The sequence below is a fragment of the Ambystoma mexicanum genome, chromosome 1q (genome assembly GCF_040938575.1).
Source record: "Ambystoma mexicanum isolate Mex_15411 chromosome 1q, UKY_AmexF1_1, whole genome shotgun sequence".
NCBI lineage: Eukaryota > Metazoa > Chordata > Amphibia > Caudata > Ambystomatidae > Ambystoma > Ambystoma mexicanum.
In genome coordinates this window covers 1,306,015,354-1,306,036,645 of record NC_090922.1, presented here as the reverse complement: position 1 = coordinate 1,306,036,645, position 21,292 = coordinate 1,306,015,354, and the positions used below count along the sequence as shown (strand labels likewise).

Genomic DNA, 21,292 nt, shown 5'->3' with positions numbered 1-21,292 from the left:
TTTGGGCTGAGTACGTAAGTCCTTTTTTCCTTTTTGATGTTTAAAATGATCTGTTGCATTTGTGTTTAGTGTAACATTGATTTGAATTTAAACTTCCGTATTTATCTTGCGCGGCTGATCTGTTACTTATTATTATGTCCAAATTTACAAAAATTAAAGTTAAAGGAGTAACTAATTTTTCACTATGTTTATTAGTATTTTATTCCCTTCCCCCCCCCCGCAATCTCTTTATATTATGTATACCTAAGACAGTTTCCTGTTGGGAATGGTGCATTATGGTAACTTTAGTTTTCTTCATTGACCATTTTTTTCTCACTATATTTTATTAGCATTCTTTTCACAATTTCAGAATGGTGCATTGTGGTACCTGTGGTTTGATGTAAATTTCGCCTCTCTCATCTGTTTAACTTTCATCTGATTAGCGGTTTCGCCCATATATAGGATCTCCCCATGTGTATATCTGAAGCATATGTTTTAACATTGCAGTATTCAATAATATTTTTCTATGCAACAAATTATAATTGAACAAAATAGAAAACAGGAAAAAAACATTTTTGTAATTAATGAAAACATTTGCAATATTCATAACAAGAGTCCTGTATATTATTATTTTTTTGGTTTTGTTTCTGCTATTTCTTTGCTACTTCTCCAGCATCACAAAAAGTGAATCATTTCATTGTTTGAATTTAATCCATGTTCCAATGTTTGAAAATGACAGATTAATCTGGCTTCTTCTTGCCTTAAGCAAAGTTCTTGATTTCCTCCTCGTTTGCCCATTTTGATTCTTTTTAGTCCAATAAATCTAATGTCTTTTTTATTTTGCATTTGGTGTTGGTTTTGCCAATGAACAGATAACGGGAGGTTTTTGTCTTGACTTCCTATGGCTGAAATATGTTCTCTAATTCTAGTTCTCAACTCCCGAATGGTGCTCCCAATGTAGAGCAGATTACAGACACATCACTGCGTAGACCACATGTTTGGATCTACAATTAATTTGTTCCCTAATCTTTGTTTTGACACCTTCTTGGTTCGTAAAAGTAACTGTTTCTTGTAGTGCATAGTGGCACATCGAACAGAAGCCACATTTCCTGAAACCTGACTGTGGTTGTCGTAACCATGTTTGTGATCTTGTTTCTTCTTCCTCCTCTTCGGACATCATAGAAGGACTCAACATGTTTTTCAGAGTTCTGGCTTTCCTATAAATTATTGTTGGATAATCTTGTATGTGTTTCTCGATATGTGGGTCTAGTTTTAATAGATACCAGTTCTTTAGGACTTTTTTAAATTTCTTTGTTGTTTGCACAATATTCCGTAATAAAATGAATAGTATCATCTGGTTGTGTACTTTTGCTGCTTTGAGATAATGTTGATTGTCTGGTCATGTTTTTGGCTTTCATTTTTGCAGTTTTAATTGATTTTTGTGAGTATCCTCTGGCCTTAAATCTGTCTGATAACAGTTGACATTCACTCTCAAAATCTGATAATTCTGTGCAATTACGTCGTGCTCTAATGAACTCTCCTTTCGGAATGTTGTAGATAACCGGTTTATGGTGGCAGCTAGTCGCATACAATGTTGAATTGACTTCCGTCTCTTTTCTGAATGTTTTTGTGTGTAATTGTCCTGTGGATACAAAGATGGTTAGATCCAAAAAGTTAATTTCCGTTTTGCTGCTTTGCCCAATAAATTCTAGGCCAAATTCATTGTTATTTGCTTGGTTTAGTAAAGACTCCAGTTCTTCCGGTGTACCGTTCCAAATAATTAGTACATCATCGATGTACCTTAGCCATTTGATTATTTTGTTCTTAAACTCAGGTATTTGGTATATGTGTAGGTCTTCAAACATTCCCATTACAATGTTGGCAAGGGCTGGGGCATATTTAACGCCCATTGCGACTCCACGTATTTGTCGAAAAAACTGATTGTTGAAAATGAAAACATTGTTCTCTAAAGTTGTCATGAGCATTTCTTTAAGCATGCATACAGAGTTGAAAAATGACGCAGATCTATTTTTGAAAGTATAGTCCATTGCCTCCAGGGCCAATTCGTATTTAATAGATGTATATAGAACCTTGACGTTCCATGTTGCTAATAAGTATGTATCTTGCCACTGAATTTCTTCTACAATTTTAATGGCATCTGTTGTGTCTTTCAGATATGCCTGTATTTTAGGTACTTCAGGTCTTATTATATTGTCAATATACTCCGCTATAGGTTCTGTCGCCCAACCTATGCCACTTACAATAGGCCTTCCTTCTGGGATGGTGTCATATTTCTTGTGAACTTTCGGAAGAAAGTATATGGTTGGAATTGTAGGTTTATTTACCCGTAGGTGTGTCTGCTCTTCATCAGTTATTAGTCCTTGCTGGTGCCAGGCATTAATAAGGCTTGTCAAATCTTGTGTTATTTTCGGTATTGGATTTCCTATTAATTTCTCATAACATTCTGGATTTTCCAAGTGGTTCATAGCCATCTTTATGTAATCCACTCTATTCATTATTATAATGTTGCCACCTTTGTCCGCTTCCTTGACAACCAATTGATGATTTGATTGTAATTTTCTTATGGCAAGAATTTCATTTGCTGTAAGATTTTTGAGATTAGTCTTGTTTTTTATTTGTGGTCTTTTTCTTAAGTAGTATAAATCTTGTGTGACAGCTCTGTAAAATGCGTCCACCATGTTATCTGGTGATAGCTGGGGTGTGAACCTGGATTTGGGTTTCAATTCTTTCATGGAAAAAGGAGTTGGCTGTATTGCTAACTCATGAATGGTTTGATGTATTGGATAGTCTCCTGGTTCTTGTAGGGATCGTAATAGGTGAATACCGCTTAGTTCTTCTATGGTTATATCACTTCTAGTTATGGTTTCAGATGTTTTTTTCCTTTTTTCAACTTGAGTCGCAAAAAATGTTTTAAGTTTTAATTTTCCGAACAAATTTGAAAAGATCCACATGTATTTCTATGGGTTCAACAATCAGTTTTTTCGACAAATACGTGGAGTCGCAATGGGCGTTAAATATGCCCCAGCCCTTGCCAACATTGTAATGGGAATGTTTGAAGACCTACACATATACCAAATACATGAGTTTAAGAACAAAATAATCAAATGGCTAAGGTACATCGATGATGTACTAATTATTTGGAACGGTACACCGGAAGAACTGGAGTCTTTACTAAACCAAGCAAATAACAATGAATTTGGCCTAGAATTTATTGGGCAAAGCAGCAAAACGGAAATTAACTTTTTGGATCTAACCATCTTTGTATCCACAGGACAATTACACACAAAAACATTCAGAAAAGAGACGGAAGTCAATTCAACATTGTATGCGACTAGCTGCCACCATAAACCGGTTATCTACAACATTCCGAAAGGAGAGTTCATTAGAGCACGACGTAATTGCACAGAATTATCAGATTTTGAGAGTGAATGTCAACTGTTATCAGACAGATTTAAGGCCAGAGGATACTCACAAAAATCAATTAAAACTGCAAAAATGAAAGCCAAAAACATGACCAGACAATCAACATTATCTCAAAGCAGCAAAAGTACACAACCAGATGATACTATTCATTTTATTACGGCATATTGTGCAAACAACAAAGAAATTTTAAAAAGTCCTAAAAAAGAACTGGTATCTATTAAAACTAGACCCACATATCGAGAAACACATACAAGATTATCCAACAATAATTTATAGGAAAGCCAGAACTCTGAAAAACATGTTGAGTCCTTCTATGATGTCCGAAGAGGAGGAAGAAGAAACAAGATCACAAACATGGTTACGACAACCACAGTCAGGTTTCAGGAAATGTGGCTTCTGTTCGATGTGCCACTATGCACTACAAGAAACAGTTACTTTTACGAACCAAGAAGGTGTCAAAACAAAGATTAGGGAACAAATTAATTGTAGATCCAAACATGTGGTCTACGCAGTGATGTGTCTGTAATCTGCTCTACATTGGGAGCACCATTCGGGAGTTGAGAACTAGAATTAGAGAACATATTTCAGCCATAGGAAGTCAAGACAAAAACCTCCCGTTATCTGTTCATTGGCAAAACCAACACCAAATGCAAAATAAAAAAGACATTAGATTTATTGGACTAAAAAGAATCAAAATGGGCAAACGAGGAGGAAATCAAGAACTTTGCTTAAGGCAAGAAGAAGCCAGATTAATCTGTCATTTTCAAACATTGGAACATGGATTAAATTCAGACAATGAAATGATTCACTTTTTGTGATGCTGGAGAAGTAGTAAAGAAATAGCAGAAACAAAACCAAAAAAATGATAATATACAGGACTCTTGTTATGAATATTGCAAATGTTTTCATTAATTACAAAAATGTTTTTTTCCGGTTTTCTATTTTGTTCAATTATAATTTGTTGCATAGAAAAATATTATTGAATACTGCAATGTTAAAACATATGCTTCAGATATACACATGGGGAGATCCTATATATGGGCGAAACCGCTAATCAGATGAAAGTTAAACAGATGAGAGAGGCGAAATTAACATCAAACCACAGGTACCGCAATGCACTATTCTGAAATTGTGAAAAGAATGTGCACTGTTAAATCATATGTTTTAGATATACACATGGGGAGATCCTATATGGGCGAAACCGCTAATCAGATGAAAGTTAAACAGATGAGAGGCGAAATTTACATCAAACCACAGGTACCACAATGCACCATTCTGAAATTGTGAAAAGAAGGCTAATAAAATATAGTGAGAAAATAATGGTCAATGAAGAAAACTAAAGTTACCATAATGCACCATTCCCAACAGGAAACTGTCTTAGGTATACATAATATAAAGAGATTGCGGGGGGGGGGGGAATAAAATACTAATAAACATAGTGAAAAATTAGTTACTCCTTTAACTTTAATTTTTGTAAATTTGGACATAATAATAAGTAACAGATCAGCCGCGCAAGATAAATACGGAAGTTTAAATTCAAATCAATGTTACACTAAACACAAATGCAACAGATCATTTTAAACATCAAAAAGGAAAAAAGGACTTACGTACTAAAACTCAGCCCAAAGTATGGCCGCCGAATTTTGTAAATGAACAAAAGGAAAGAGGGACTAGCAATCTTTAACTCTTTATGAACAAGGATTTGCCAGAACCGGACCCCCGATGCTTGAGGCATGAGCAAGAGAACTTTGTAGGTAAGCGCTTTTAAGGGGTGGAAAGACCACCGCTACAAGCATGCTCAATGTAGAATTCAGCACGCTTGATGCCGAGTGGCATAAACAAAATATATTTTGGTTGGGATTTCAAACTCACGTGAAAGGGTGTTTTGGTAAACACAAATGGGGAGTAAATCGGTTACCAGTCATTGTAACTGAAAAAGTAATTCCTAGTGACCGCTAGAGTAACAGAATGCATGAGACCAAGGATATGTAATGCGATTGGAGGATTGCAAATATGAATAGCACTTTTTACATAAATGCAATGAGAAAGATGTTACTAGTCATGCTTACTAGAGTTTAAAATGTGTCTAAATATATGCCAGGGAATCATGCATAAAGAATCAATCCGATAGAAGGTTAAAAGGCTAATGTTAGCATAACAGAACAACCAAATTTGTTCTAGGTGGGATTTAACCCTGGAACTACGGTGATACACTTCAACTAAAAACTAATTCCCGGAAATAAGGAAAGGGAGATTCGCATTACATTCAATAAGGGTAAGAAAACAAATTCACATGCTTTTCTGACAGCCAAAAATTGTTAGGTCCATGCCATCCCATACTTACTTCTTTTTCGGATTGCACAAATTTAATTTTAAAAAACTAACATAGTCACTGTAATGGATTTATTTTTAACCATTAGAGGTAACTAAGAGGTGCTGCACTTTTAGGTGTTCATGCAATTTGAGAATGCTAAAAGGATATACTACACAGCCTAAGTCACTATTCTAACTACTAAATGTGTTACAAAATATGCTAAAATGCTATTTCATATGTTATATTTTGTGTTTTGTGTTTTGTTTTATTACATGTTACGCTTGCATTCAGCCCGGATTTGAAAAAGGCGCCAATGAAACGCCGAAACACGTGTCATCCATATGGGCAGAACATATATCAAATAAATTAAGAAAATATACTTGAAGAAACTTGACTACGTACTTTTATTCATTTACATCAGAAATTTGGCGCAAAGAGGTGTAGGCACAAACAAACTACTGCTTACCAATTATTAGTTTGGGAGCAACCCCAGCTCAAATCCTGGATGAAAGGAGGACTCTTACAGCCATTCAACATCATGAGAGACAAGACGCATATGAAGAAGTGCAGCCCACTGAAACCGGAGGACGACCACTGCAGATAACCAGCATCATCCAAATCCCGGTGAAGTCCTGCTCCTTACTACTGATCTCTAGAAAGTCCTCATTGGTGGTTCAACTCCAGGATCGGTGGGAACAAACGCTTAGACCCCTGCTTGGGGATCCATGCCTGCTGAGCCATCAGAAGGGTCTCTCCTGGGCCACCTCACTACACTGGTCGCCCTGACGAATTCTGCTTTAGGACCTTACAGATCTTAAACTGGTGAGACAAGGCACCTTCACCTGCTGCATTCCTGACCGAAGAGGAGCCACGCAGGGCCCAATCCTTTGTTTTCGCCATGAGGGTCTCCCGTCACTGCCTGATCATGGTGACCATCACTACTACCCACCATCGCATCCTAAAGGTCCTCGGATGTCACCTGTTCCATGGATGTCTTCATCCCATCATACCAAGGAAGTTCAGTCAACACTGCCATCTCCCCAAAGCCCAGAACTGCTGACTTGCCCAAACCAGACACCGTAAAGGACCACTTTACCCGCAGTACCTGGACCTCCCACGACCAGACAAAGCCTAGACGTTAGTGAAGTAAGTGGGTCAAGTGGATCCAGAAACCACTGAAGTGGTTACTTAAGGAATCAGTGGGGGGACGGGTATATTCCCGTCCTGCCGGCCATAGGATTGTATAGGCCTAAAATCCTAACCCTATGTCTCCTTTAGCTGGCCATGATCGGGAATGATCTGGTAACGGATCTCTCTCCTCTGGGCTTCCTCTAGAAAATTTAATCTATTTTTCAGTTTCTGAAACATTTAACTGCAATCGCTGGCTGTGCCAACTATCCTTGAATCGCACATTAAACCCTCCTGACTCTCTGCAAAGTGATTCTTATGGAACCAGACCCCATCTCCTAGCATGGCAGGACAGGGTTAAGAATTAGATCTATTATGATTGTTCTAAACGTTTTCTAACAATTTACTTACCTGTGTCCAACTAGTTCTAAATTGCTATGTGTTCTCTTCTACACTGCCTTCACCCTATGCAGTTACTTAAAGAAGTACTGCTTACAATTGTCTAACTGCATCAAAAAGGTAAAGTGCCTGTGTTCTGCTAGCAGAACCCCCCCCAACAAGTAAATGTATATATGTGTGCAAGTAGTAGTAGTGTGACAGTTATACGTACCTCAGGTTGTGATTACTTCTAGTGTATATTTGTGTACATCTTCCATCTAACTTCAATTATTGGAGTGTCACGTGTGAGTCTCTTTGTATCCCTACACCACCCCACACCTTGCAGTCTACACCCCATATCACTCCACTCCCTGGATAGCGGTCGGATAGAAATCAGTGTCTTTTCCGTGTTCGCTAGAATAGGTTGGCCCCTCAGAATCAACCCATGTCAAGGAGCAAGTTCCTTCTACCTCTAGTTCACCTACCCACAGGAGTACCTCTGCTACTTACATCAGTCATGGCAAGACTTCACTGAGAGCTTTATTTTATTGCAGCAGCGATCCCTGTACAGGGGAGAAATGACACTGGTGCTTCAATGCGGCTGGAAACAATTATGCATCGCCAACCTTTGTAGCCGGAAACCCAAGAGTAAGGTATGCAATCATACATAATTGCTGATTGGAGTGCTTCCTCCAATCACTTCCAAGACGAAACTGACATGGAACTGCAATTTATAAATCCATCGATCATAGCGGGAGAGAAAGTGAGAAAGCAGGAGATAGCAGCCTGCCTAAACTTGAAGAGCTCTTATTTTGCACCATGTGGTAAAGCTTTGCCTTTAAAAAGGATGGCACTTTATTTGCAATTTATATACACACAAATAAAATAGACGTTCAACATGAAACACTGACAAAAGATATGCTTAACTTCACTATTCTTACTTGGTTATCTTACGGATTGACTTCTACCAACATCACAATTTCGAAACTGGACTAAGCACTAAAACCTTATCCTGGCAACGCAAAAAATGAAAGTTACTGGCGCAAGATTTTACTTTGTGTTCCTTAACTGGCTGTATGTTAATTATTTTCTCACAAAGTAATGAAAACGGTCTCCTGTATGATTTTGCTTTGAATGGCAAGGCAGAAGTATACAACTGTACACACTTTAATGTGAACTATTTTAGTCAAGCCAATTGTCATGAAGAGGACCAACTTTATGCATAATCGCCACCAAAAAAAAAAAGCACACTTACCTGTGGCCCACTGTAAGGGATGAAGTAGATCGACACGGCTGAGAAATATAAAGGTTACAGTGCACAAAGGCATCAGAAGTACAGACCATGCAATGCTAGCAGCTTCTCTCCAACTCAAAACCTAACATGAAGACAAGAAATCAAATGTTAACTTCGATGAACAGTAACACTTGGTTATATTTTGTATGTGCACTTAAAGACCTGAAAAGCTCAAGCACTACGTTTCTTAACACATTCCTAGGATAATGCACACTACCCTGCACAAACATACAAATCTGTAAAAGTAGAGTCAGACAATAAGTTTGTTTTTCACTTGCTCCTTGTCTGGGTGAACGGCTAATTCTTCAGCTGCTCAGCACAAGCCAAACAATTCTGCCTCTCAATTGCTCAGTCTGTCACTCTCCCAACTGTCACTGAAATGCATTGATCCAACAAGGCACAAAAGCACACTAGGCGGATTGCTTTGAAATGTCATATGTAATGTATTTTCAAAATCTGCAAGGAACTTGCCAATCCTACTGCAGTCCTCACCTCTCCTCTTCCTTCCCAGGCTCCCTCTGCATGGCTTTGGCCTCCCACTTCTCAACAGAATATCAGGACGTCTTTTCCTCACTCTCCTCTACTCTACTCCCCGCCCACCTCCATCTGCACCTAGGACTCCTTTAGCCCTTCCCCCTCTCATCCCTTCGCCCCTCTCATAGCATCTGAAGATATTACTAAGATTATTCGCTCTATGAAAGTCTCCTCCAAACAGATGCTTCTTTGCTCATTCAGAACTATAAAGGACAACATTGTCGCCCTCACCACCCCCCCCCCCCTCTGGGCCAGTTCTGCATCACTCGTCACTGGTTCCTTCCCATCACCTCTTAAAGGAATGGTTCGGTCAAAATTCTTTATTGTCCCTAAGGGTCGGCCATGTGTTTTTAAGCCTAAGTCGCACGATTTTAGAAAAATTTCCTATGGACCTTACCCGAGTTTTCGTCCATTAAACGCACGCGAAAACAGGCACCAGGACGCTGCCATTTTGTGATAATCCTATCACTTGCCCCATCGTCCTGGCTGACCTGCTTTTGCGGCACTAAATAATATCCCCCGCCCCTGAGCCTGTCATCAGCAGACGTGAACCGCCCATTTCACAACGCCAAAGCACGTCTCGTGTCAACAATCGCTGCGCTTGAGCTAATGACGTGTCACCATGGAAACAGCAAGAAGCCTCTTTACTCAATAAGTATAAACAGACCGTTTCACACACAGCAGCAGATTTTCAATTCCATTCCTCTGTGTTACTTTGAGTATTCTGCGACTCGTTTCTGTGCTCTGGTCAGCTACCTTTGCCACTTGTAGCCCGTGTGAACACCTGTACCATCGCTATAAATTATTTTAGTTTGTTTACCACACAATGGCTACAATAATGCCCTACATGTACAAGCCAGAGTATACCGAGGAGGAACTACTGGAAAGGGAAACACGCGAAAACGATGGGGCTACGGACGGCAGTTGGCAGGACAAATCAACGGATGAAGACACTGGACCTAGTCGCATGGACGGTGTTTCCACCTGGTGCACATGCAATCGGTGCGAGCTAAAGCCAACCGAGAAGGAGAACTGCTGCTGCTGTGAAAACACGGGATGTGTGGCCTACATCTCGGAAGGCGAGCCACGACCGCAATGCATCACCGAGCTGCCAAATTTAGGGGCAGCCTGCCTCACACGGTCCGGGTTGAGGATAATGATGGTGCTTATGCACGAACTTCGCGCAACTGTTCGTCCTCGTAATCCGAGTAACGAGTAAGTATACTCTGCTTGTGATGCCACTCCTATTTCATGGTCTTCTACTATATCCAAAATTATATACATATGTTAACGCATGAAAGTCGTTCAATAGTGTGCAGTCTCTAGATAGCATTTGTCCAAGCAGAATGCCATTAGTTACAAGAATAGTCATCGACAACAAACGTTTAATAAACTTAACTTGTTCATTTAAAAACAGTTTGGATCATTCTTTTTCACAGGTGGTACTGGCTGTTGGCCTATCGCTCCTTTACATGGTGGCTTCCCGGGAGGCTTGGACACCGCGCTCGAAGAGTAATACCCGCCTGTGCCGTTCGTGCCATAAGAGAAACTTTCCAGAGTGACAGCGGCCAGTACAGGGGATTTTCCCCTCGCTGTGCTGCAACCTGACCTGTACAATGTGTAAAGTCTTGTATTTTTGTGCCATCAAAATAAGATACAAAATAAACCACCACATATATTTCAACAACGGTTGTTTCGATTTTTTAAATGAATTAAGTGTGTCTCCATTCAAGGATGGACGTCAGACATCTGTGCTCCGAATAGGGGGAAGGTCAGGTCGCTGTGAAGCGGGGTGGTCACTATCTAAGCTAACATAATATATTCTCAATAATGCATGCACTAATTAACACTTGTTCAAAGTCTTTCAGTAGGTTATGTCTCTATAAAAGTCACACATATATCTATACTATCAATTAACACACTGGTTGAAGTGTGGGTCTGTGCTCACAAGAATCTCCGGTATGTGTCATGTGTTATTGATGGGCAACGATATACTGTGGAAGGGGTCTAATGTTAGTTGGGGATCTGCTAGGTTGGCATCATGGCGTGGTCAGTGGTCTGGCACTTGAAGAGAATACCTTGCAGGGACACAGGGTCAGAATGGCAGTAAGATTCCACTGGCGAGGGTGCGTGGGCAAGGACACGTTTGTGGAGATGAACGAGCTGTGTGCTTAGTTCAGGCTGGTTCACATGCAGGACAGTGATCGCAGAGGAAGATTGATGTGTTACATTTATTAGCTGTTGTAAATACCTCGGGGATTTTCCAGTCAGAGTGGGAACGAGGGTGGGGGCCATGTGCTCTGCGCGCTGTACTATCGCAGTGAGGCCTGGTCACCAAGATGGAGTCGAAAGGGGGTAGAAACATGGATGCCCCGTGTCCTGCTCAGTGGTCCCATCTACGTGAATGTCAACCAAAGTTATCACATAAGGGCAAGGGACGAACCCACTACTGGAGGCACTTGGTCAGAGTTTCTACTGAGAAGTAAAGGATGAGAGGGGCCCGATTGCCCCTCGCTCCCACACACTTGCCTGCACGCCCACCGGCCCATCCATCCAACCTCCCTCCCTCCCCCATCAAAGGCATTTCGCACCCGTGCATGAGCGCTGCCATGGTGTGCTGTCAGGGGCGATAACGGCCAAGGTGCCAAACACCATGTACACTTCAAAAGGTATCCCACGCCAAAGGAGCAATCGCTCACATGGCCTCCTCAGACTCCCGTGTCTGCAGGCAGTCCTCCCCTGAGGCAGGCCGCCCCCCTGCAAACCACATAATACCACGACATACACACGTCATTCATTCACAAACACACCCCTGTTTCTAATACTTTATAAACCACTTGATATGTCTCATGAGAACATCTTTGTGCTTTGCAAGTCAACTCCTGAACGTTCTACCTGAGAAGCACTGAGATCTATGCTAATCTGCTCGTTGTCGTGCCATCTGTGACCGGTTCGAGCAAACTCGTAAGTGTGCTACCTGTGGCCATCTACCTGTTCTCCTGCAACATACTGCTCGGCCTGCTGAATCCAACTGTTTGTTGGTCAAGGTAAGCCATGTATCCTAGTCATATTTCGGTCATTTTTAAATTTCTATCTATTTGCGATTAGAGTACCCAATAGTGCTATGTTCATTTGGCTCATTGCTATTGACTTGAGTTTCAATTGTTATGCTATCGATAGGTCTAATTATTTTCATCTGTGTCAATTGTCATCAAATTGCATCCTTCGGGGGTCCAGTCTATAATGTAAGCACGTTTCCTTCTCGTGCAAGACAGAACATCCAAGGGATGAGTCACATGTTCAGAGTTTAGTCACATCATTTACACATTTCTGCAACTTATGCAAACACTAAGCCGCACATGATGAACTGGTATAGTTCCGGCGAGTAAAACCAACTTTGCATTGAACATTGTATGGTTCATTTACTTTTGTATCAGATTTTTATTCATCAAGATTGTTTAATAATGTCGATATTTACTTTTCAGAATTTTCAACAATGCCTGCCTGTTCTATTAGCGGTTGCCCTTCGAAGACCCATGCTAAATCTGAAGGCACTACAATGCATGTATTCCCGAAAACTGTTAAATCGAATAAGAGAATGGGTCAGACATTGCGGATAGCCACTGCATGAGCTTAAAAGTAGAGTCCAACAGGTCTTTGAGGACAAGAGGGGTGATCGATACCACATCTGCAGCCGGCACTTTCCCTCGAACATGTACGCCACATCTTGGGTAACAAAGAAGAATAAACGGCGAACGACATGAAAATTGCTCGCAAACGCTATACCCACTCTATTCGTCCACATTCCGCCACTGGCGAGTCAAGTGTCCGTTTTTAGCTTTAGGCCTTGCAGTAGTGTGTAGTTAGCCGAATGGATTCATTTATATTTTAGGTGTTTTTTCCAATTTGTAATACTTTCGACATTGATATGAGTATAGCTTTTTGAATAATATTTATCAATATATTATTTTTAGATTTCATAACCCACAAAAGAAATCTATATATTGGCACAGGGAACTGTGCTATATTGCGCATTTTCAAATGCATTACTCAAGTATTCTGTCTCCTTACATGGCAATTTTAAATATTGGCATTTCATTATCAAACAATAATTTACCTTTACAACTGCTTGACTATCCCTTGAATCTGAAGCAAGAACATTCTACTTCTGTGACATGCTCGCAGTTATCAACCACTTCTAGCGCGTATCAGGTAATCTTACTTAGCTATTCCGCTACAGACTTGTTTTATGCATGTAATAGTCTTTATGTATCGTGTGCTTATTTTACCAATTGTTTGGTTAGTGCTTTCCAATTGATACACACCTTAGTTGTCATCCCCTGGTGTTTGTTTTCAGTTATAATTAGTGTTATCCATGCTAATGCAAGTACTGTCTTTCAGGGAGATGCTGAAGCGTCCACTACATTGACAACAGCCCTAGATGTTCTTCAGCAGCACATGGTATGGATACGGACAGCTCCATCGACCTTGATCATCAGGACTGGAACACTTGTCGTTTGTTCTACACCAAGTTTCATTCGTGGTTAGCCATTGATATGGACCTGTGCGGTCGACCCCAAGTGTGTGTTATGTTTTCACTATTGTAATGCTCACTAATGCAAATACTATGTTTCAGGCAGTTGTTGAAGCGTCAACCCCCGCACTTGATGCGGAGCCTGACATTCAAGTAATTCCAGGGGAAGTGGAAGCAGGACCATGTGGCTACGAATCGGCGCACAGCTTTCGGAAGTGCGCACTACATTTACAACATCCCTAGATATTCTTCAGCAGCACGAGGTCTGGATACTGACAGCTCCATCGAGCGTGATCATATAACGTGATTCCATTTGCTATACTTTCTTCCCTATTAACGCAAGTACTGTGTTTCAGGGAGACGATGGAGCTTCCACTACAATCACAACATCCCATTTAGATGATGCAGATGTAAAGAAATCGGAGAAATAAGTCGATTAAATCTGATCATATTTAAATATTCCTTGATTCTTTTAGACAATGTATCATTTGTGGTTCTCTTTATATGTACCTGTGCCGTCGACCCCAAGTGTGTGTTATGTTTACAATATTGAAAACCATACTAATGCAAGTACTGTGTTTCAGGGAGTTGCCCATGCATCCTCTCCAATACAATCATTCATGGCAGTCCATGCAGAGCCAGAGGTATGGATACTGACAGTTCCATCGAACTAGTTCATCAGAGCTCAAATACTTGTCGTTTGATTGTTCTAGACAATGTTTAAATCGTGTTTAGCTATTGAGATGTACCTGTGTGTTCGTCCTCACGTGCGTTTTATGCTAACAATATTGTGAAATAGTGTAAAGTACTGTGTTTCAGGGAGTCGATGAAGCCTCAATCCGTGCTGTCTATGCGGATACAGAAAATATAGTCGTTGCAGCACAACAGGAAGGGAGGAGATGCAGAAACTAATCGGAGCTACAGCGTGCAGATGTTGAAGGTCGAGTCAAAAGTTGCAAAGAAAAGAAACAAAAATAAGGCTAGTTACAATCAGTTCATAACTTTAGACTTTTTTGTGCTGGGGACTAGTTTGTTTTTTTCCAGTCAATTGTACTAGACTTTATCTTGTGTTTAAACTGAACATCCCTTTTCCAATCTGTCCTCTAGTTACCCGTGGGTGTACGCACTATACATACACAGACAGTGAAGCGAATGAGCGACATTGCTTGCCAGACCAGTTACACTATGGAGGAACTATTAATTCAGACGCCGCGTGTTGAGACTAGAGATGCTCATGTCCAATGGCCAGAACATGAAATGAATGTGTCCGGAGAATCCAGTAAAGTTGTAATGGATCATTGCTACAGTGCGACTGCAACACCACAAGAAGATGATACTGAATGTATTGGATAGCCCTAAAGTAGTCGCAGATCAATTCACATTATATACCACCGCCAAAAAAATGCCACCCAAAAAGCTGTCGACAATGTTGTGTTCTCCCATCAATGTTGAAATAACAGATGTTGAAATGACAGAATAAACCAGCAGCAGCATTCACCGACGCATCAGAACCTGATATCGGCGATATTTCTTTCAATGCTGCTGGTATGTCCGCAACAATGCAGTCCGAAACAAGCGTGATGCCAGATGACAGTCTAATTAAAGAGGGCAAATACATAGTATTCGACAGTTGTTTGCTGGATATTATAAGTGTGCTGAAATGTGGGCATTCCGTCAGAGGGAAAGTATGTCGGAAGCCATTGATTCATGCGACTCGTCAAAAACAAGGCAGTAACGTCACAATACATGCCGCCTGTAGATATAAATCATACGTTCTCATGGTCTGCACAACCGATGCTAGGGAAACTGCCAGCAGGCAATCTACTGTGTGCAGCTGCATCACTTTTTAGTGGCTCCAGTTTTAGAAAGTTAGTCTTTCAGTTTGTGGGACTCCATTTCATTTTGAAAACGCAGTACTACGGATACCAACGCGATTATCTATTTCCGGCCATTAGTGATGCTTGGAAAATTGAACAATTGTCTCTAGCAAGTACATTCGAAGGCAAACGATTCAGGCAAGCCGGCGATGGACAGTGCGACAGCCCTGGATTTTCTGCCAAGTACTGCACCTACCACTTTCAGGACATGGATACTAAGAAAATTGTGAGTTCGGTGGTCGTGCAGGTGTCCCAATGTAAATCCTCAGTGGCCATAAAGAAACTAGGATTTATAAAATCAGTGGAATATCTACAATCGAGGGGAATGCACATCGACCTCGGCCACGGACACACGTTTCAATTGCCAAGACAATGAGAGAGCAGTTCCCACATATTAAACATCAATTTGATGTATGGCATCTTGCTAAATCAATCAATAAGAAAATCTCGGCTGCAGGGAAAAAGAAAGGTTTGGAAAGTGTTTCACAGTGGTCCCAGTCTATCAGCAACCATCTTTGGTGGAGCTCCAAAACTCGTGAAGGGTCAGTGGAAATCCTACTTGAAAAATGGCGGTCACTGCTGCACCACTGTACCAACGTTCACCGCTGGACAGAAAACCTACATTTCCACCAATGTGAACATGGCCCTTTGTCCCCAGGGGAGGCACAGAAGAAGTGGTTGGTTCCATCTTCACCCACACACAAAGCCATTGAGAAGATTGTTTTCGATAAAAACATTAAGAGATTTGAGGGGGCTGACAGAATTCTGTCACACAGGAGGTTTGGAAGTGTTCCACAATATGTGCCTAAAGTACAGGCCAAAGCGCTTGCATTTCAGCATGCAGGGCATGAAATATAGGACTCTACTTGCGGTCTTGGCCCATAACGAGAATGTGTGCCGTGAACAATCTAGAACTACAGGTAATGTAGGGATGCTTCGCTACACTACGGCCTTTGCAAAAAAGTAAGCAAGCAATGGGTGATAAAACCAGTCTATGAGGAAATGGAGTTCGACTTTGTTAAAGGCCTTATTGTTGCTGTACTCGAGAAGCACAGATATGGAATTTTGAGCGTTTCTGTGCAGAGCACTGATGCATTGCCACCAAACATTGGCACTGTGCCATGTCCACCCAAAGAAGAACTCATTGAGAAGTACAAATCCCGGTTTAAATAATAATCGGATTGTCTTTTTGTAAAAAAATGTTATTGTACAGTGTACATACAAAGTATGCAAACCCTAACCCCTACCTTCACCATCCTGGGTGGTGAACAACCAGGGTGACTTCTCTCTCTATTCACCTCATATCGCTGACCTTGTCAATATGTGTATGCATATATTTTTGTTGATGTAACTAAGTTTCGCAATCTCATGTAAATGCTGCGCAGTTAACCAAGGGGAGGCTTGCGTATTGCAAATAATAAAAAACAAACAATAAATCTCACTTTCAACTCCTCGGGTGCTTTATACTTTCCCTGACCTTCCCCCAAAAAGTCAATATCCCCATAGTTATGGTTCTCTAGGGCTGCAAAGCTCGCGGACAAAAATTGGGGGCCTTAGAACGCGGCAAGCGAGCCGTTGCAGATGGGAGAGAAGCCAGTTCGCATTTGCACATTGAGGCCCAGTACATAGATGGATTCGAAAATTCAAGTTCCCACAGATGGCTTTACTACGGGATGTTGCAAAGTAAGAATGTATGCTCATTTCGAGTGAAGGTCAGCGGCTTTGGTTTTCAGCTCGCGGCCTGAAGAGGCCCACAACTCGCACCGGCAGTATAAGGTTTATTGTTTTTTGACCTTGAGAGAGAGGGACCATGCCGAAAGGACTTCATTTGAAGGAGGTGGGCAATAACGTAAGAGACGATAAGGCAGAAAATTCGGAAACTAGACTGAGTTTCATGTTAGTTCAGTATACGAAAAATCGCTGTCACGAGCACAGTGGGATTTATTGACTGCATTACGCAGAGACACAATGGAAATTGCAAATATAATGTAATTAACTCTTTAGACGCTATTATACCGGAATGAAGAATTAAGGAATGGATGAATGAACGAAGAGAAAGTAAAACGTTTGTGGGATCGTCTTTGTACCGGGCACATGGGCATGCAGGTCCACATTTCACACGCATGTAGACAAATAGTCGTTTCTCATTGTGTGTTAACCTCGATTTATTTCGTTAGTTTTTGCATTGATTTTAGAGCCGAACATTCTCCATTGCACTATCCTTGCAAGCAAATAGTTTCTGATCGGCCGTAATAAATAAAATGAATAATAGTAATAAAGATCGGTTGGCGAGACTATTTATAATTATGTTTTCAAAATAGGTATATCCTACCCTACTGCTACCAGTTTCAGACCCCGCAGATGGTTTTTTCAACCACCAGCTGCAGCTTCTCGTAAAAAACTGCACAACTTTGACGATCTTATGGGATGATCTCCAAGGGCCCATATGCCCTTACGAGGTACTAGCGGCTAGAAAACATATCAACCTTTACGCTGGCCTAGTGCCTAGTTGATGGAACAGCCTTGGGGTTCACCGTGCGACCAAAGTGCTTCTTTTAACGAAAACCAACACCCTGTGTACCATAAAGGAACAGCTCTTGACTCACGATAAAACCGAACAGCATTTGCGGATAGAGAGAAAAAAAAATAATCATATTCCGATTTAATATGCCAATTGATGAATATTCTATAAACATTTAATGTCAAATAAATGTAGTTTACCAAATGTACTGTGTTGCTGTTTGATTTGAAAGTACAGTTTCATATTCCGAATTGTGGCGCGCTGTGTTGGGAGTTGATTTGTGTTGGTTTCCGGGTTCTGTGTGAAGTCGCGTAGAAGACGACTGGGCACGTTTGCCTACGCAGCACAGTAACTTCATGGAGAGAGGCGGGGAATATGAATGTTTTGATAATGTCACGCTCGGGGGCGGGGGATATGATTTAGTGCCGCAAAAACAGGTCAGCCAGGGCGATGGGGCAAGTGATAGGATTATCACAAAATGGCAGCACCCTGGTGCCTGTTTTTGCGTGCATTTAATGGACGAAAACTCGGGTAAGGTCCATAGGAATTTTTTCTAAAATAGTGCGACTTAGGCTTAAAAACACATGGCCGACCCGTGGGGACAATAAAAAATGTTGACCGAACCATTCCTTTAAGCACTCTCTTATGCACCTTCTCCTAAAAAGTCTATCTACAGACACTTCCTGCCCGGCAAACTACAGCCCCATCTCCACTATCCCTCCCCCTTCTTGGGCCTCTCCCAACTAATCCATCACACCGAATCGGTTGGCTGTCTTCATGACCACTAGTTAGGCTTCAGAGCAGCCAACCCAACAGGAACTGCTCTCCTGAACACCCGTGAAGACTTGCTCTCACACCTCAACTCCAACGCTCCCTCTGTTCTCATCCTCCTTGACCGGTCCTCTGCCTTTGACACAGTCAATCATGCCACCCTCCTTAACCGACTGACCATCACAGACTTGGCGCTGGAATGGCTGTCCATTTTCCTTTCAAATCGCCACTCCCAAGTTCAAATGGGCCCTTTTCTCCCCTCTTCCTCGATCTCTACATGCGGCGTCCCTCTTCTATCCTATCCTATCGCTGTGGCTTTCCAAGATTTACCTTGCTTTCTTGCTCACGCGATTTCCACCTTCTCTCCTGGGTTTAACCCAAAATATTGAAAAAAAAAAAAGAAGACTGCATGCACAATTAGTGTGCATTCGGCCTACTTCGGTATTACAGGCTGCAGGGGTGGCCCCCGCAAACATTAAATGCCCAGCAGGGGACAAACACCCGAAATCCGAAAACCATGAATTAAAAAATGCAAACAATTTTGTAATTCAAGCTTTTTGTTTTCAGTATAACATAGATCCTCCCTCCTCACTTCGTGTTATGTGGATGACACACAGATCTCCTTTAAGCTTCCCTCCTCTCCTTCGTCCCTCATTCCCGACTCCCTGGCGGCTATTCAGGCTAGGTCTGCTGCTAATGATCTGTCTTAATGCCAGCAAGACAGAGATTCTTCTCATTAGTACACTCCTCCCCACTTCCCTTCACCCGAACGCTGGCCCTCCTCTGGGGCCCTTATTCGCGCTCTTGTGTGGCAAAAAACATGGGGGGTGGGGAGGTCCTCTTCGGCATGTCCCTCTCCTTCACACCTCATATTGCTGACTTTGCCAGGGAGGCTACCTTTCAGCTTCACCTCCTCAGAGGTATTCTCTCTTTCCTCACCTTCCCCCAGAAACTCAATGGGGGGGGGGGGGGGGTCATTACGAGTTTGGAGGCTGCCATGGTGCCTTTAGCACCATGGCTGCCTCCAAAGTCGTGTCCGGGTTCTCTGAATGAGGATTTACCGTGTCATTCCAACCTTGGAGGACCCGGTAAATCCCCATTCAAAAAACCCTTCCCCATTCGAGCCCCCATAGGACAGCTCGTTTTACCAGCAGGCCTTAGGGACCTTGGAATGCAGCGGTAAGGGGTTACCGGCACCCTTACCGGTGCCGTTAACCCCTTAACACCGCACTCATAATGAGGCCCAATGCCTCTAGAGCTCCGATTCTCTCCAGGCTGGTCTACTAACAGCCTCGTCCTTAATCTACCAATTCAGCTGTTCACCCTCTTCAACTAATCCAGAATAGGACTCCAAGATGTTTCCTTTGCCTCAAGCCCAGGGACCACATCCCTCTAGCCCTAAAAGCTCTCCACTGGCTCCCAGTAAATGCAAGGATCAAATACACAACCCTCTGCATCCTCCACAAGGCTTTCTGGGGCCTGGGTCTGTGCTACATTCAACTTTCTATCTCTAAACACCACCACCCTGCTAGAGTCCTTTGGTTCTCCAGCTTAAACTCTCTGCAGGTCAGACATTTCTCCAAGCAGAGAGTGGGAAGGGGTGGGGGGGCTAGATATCTTTCTTAGGCAGGTACCTTCCTCTGGAATGGCCTCCCTGCCCGGGTCAGAGCGAGTTGGATCTCCTTAAGTTCTGGAAGATTCTCAAGACCTTCCTCTTCTCCTTCCCTCTCCCCCTTCCTGCTTATGACCATCTACAGATACACCTGGAGGCCTGGTCCCTTCTGAGTTCTCACAGGGGCCATCCCTCCCACCCCAACCTCGACCAGGTTGCCCCAACATCCTGCACTTTCCTTTGGCTACTCTCTCCCTCCCAGACTACTGAGCCTAGTCCATCCGCCCCTCCTCGCACCACCTTACCCTATCCCCCATAGCACTGCCCTCCAAGCCTCACCTAGCACTTGCGCCCCAGGCCTCCCCTAGTACTACTCGGCCCCTGTAGCACCTTCCCTCCCTCCCTTAACACCCCTGCCCTCCCTTATCGTCCCCTCTTCCTGCCCCTCCACACCCCCTCACTTCCTTGTTGCACTTGCACGATCCGAATGTCACAAGGCCTAGTAGGACTGTTTGTCGTTTTATCCTCCTCTACTCACTTCCCCCACCTTAGTCGTGTGGCGCCTGGAAAGGCTTTCTGCTGTATAAGCACCATACAAATGTTCAATAAATAAAAATGTAAATATTAAAAAGCATTCCTATTGTACATAATTTTTCTCTGGGATTAGAAACAGTAACATGCAGGTTGCTGGAACAGACATTCATCCACCAAGGTAGATTTATGCATTTTGATGTTGCAATGATAGTAAAATCCACCACCCATAGTTTTAGATTTCGGCTCATTGACAAAGCAACACATAGCGGAGCCATGGTATGGTATGAATGTGAGGGGGGGGGGCAAGGAGATCGCATTAGTGAAGATGTAGTAGTAATACTACTAATCTTGTCGTCATTTTATATAGCGCTT

At 42.2% G+C, this 21,292-nt stretch overlaps 1 protein-coding gene across 1 annotated transcript in view; it reads right to left on the bottom strand.

Moving 5' to 3' along the window:
- NDC1 (NDC1 transmembrane nucleoporin) overlaps positions 1-21,292 on the bottom strand; it is a 367,243-nt gene that overhangs the window by 308,225 nt on the left and 37,726 nt on the right. Inside the window, exon 2 of the mRNA XM_069642162.1 lies at positions 8,499-8,619. Coding sequence (XP_069498263.1) covers positions 8,499-8,619 — 121 coding nt within the window. The remainder of the gene's footprint in view (positions 1-8,498; positions 8,620-21,292) is intronic.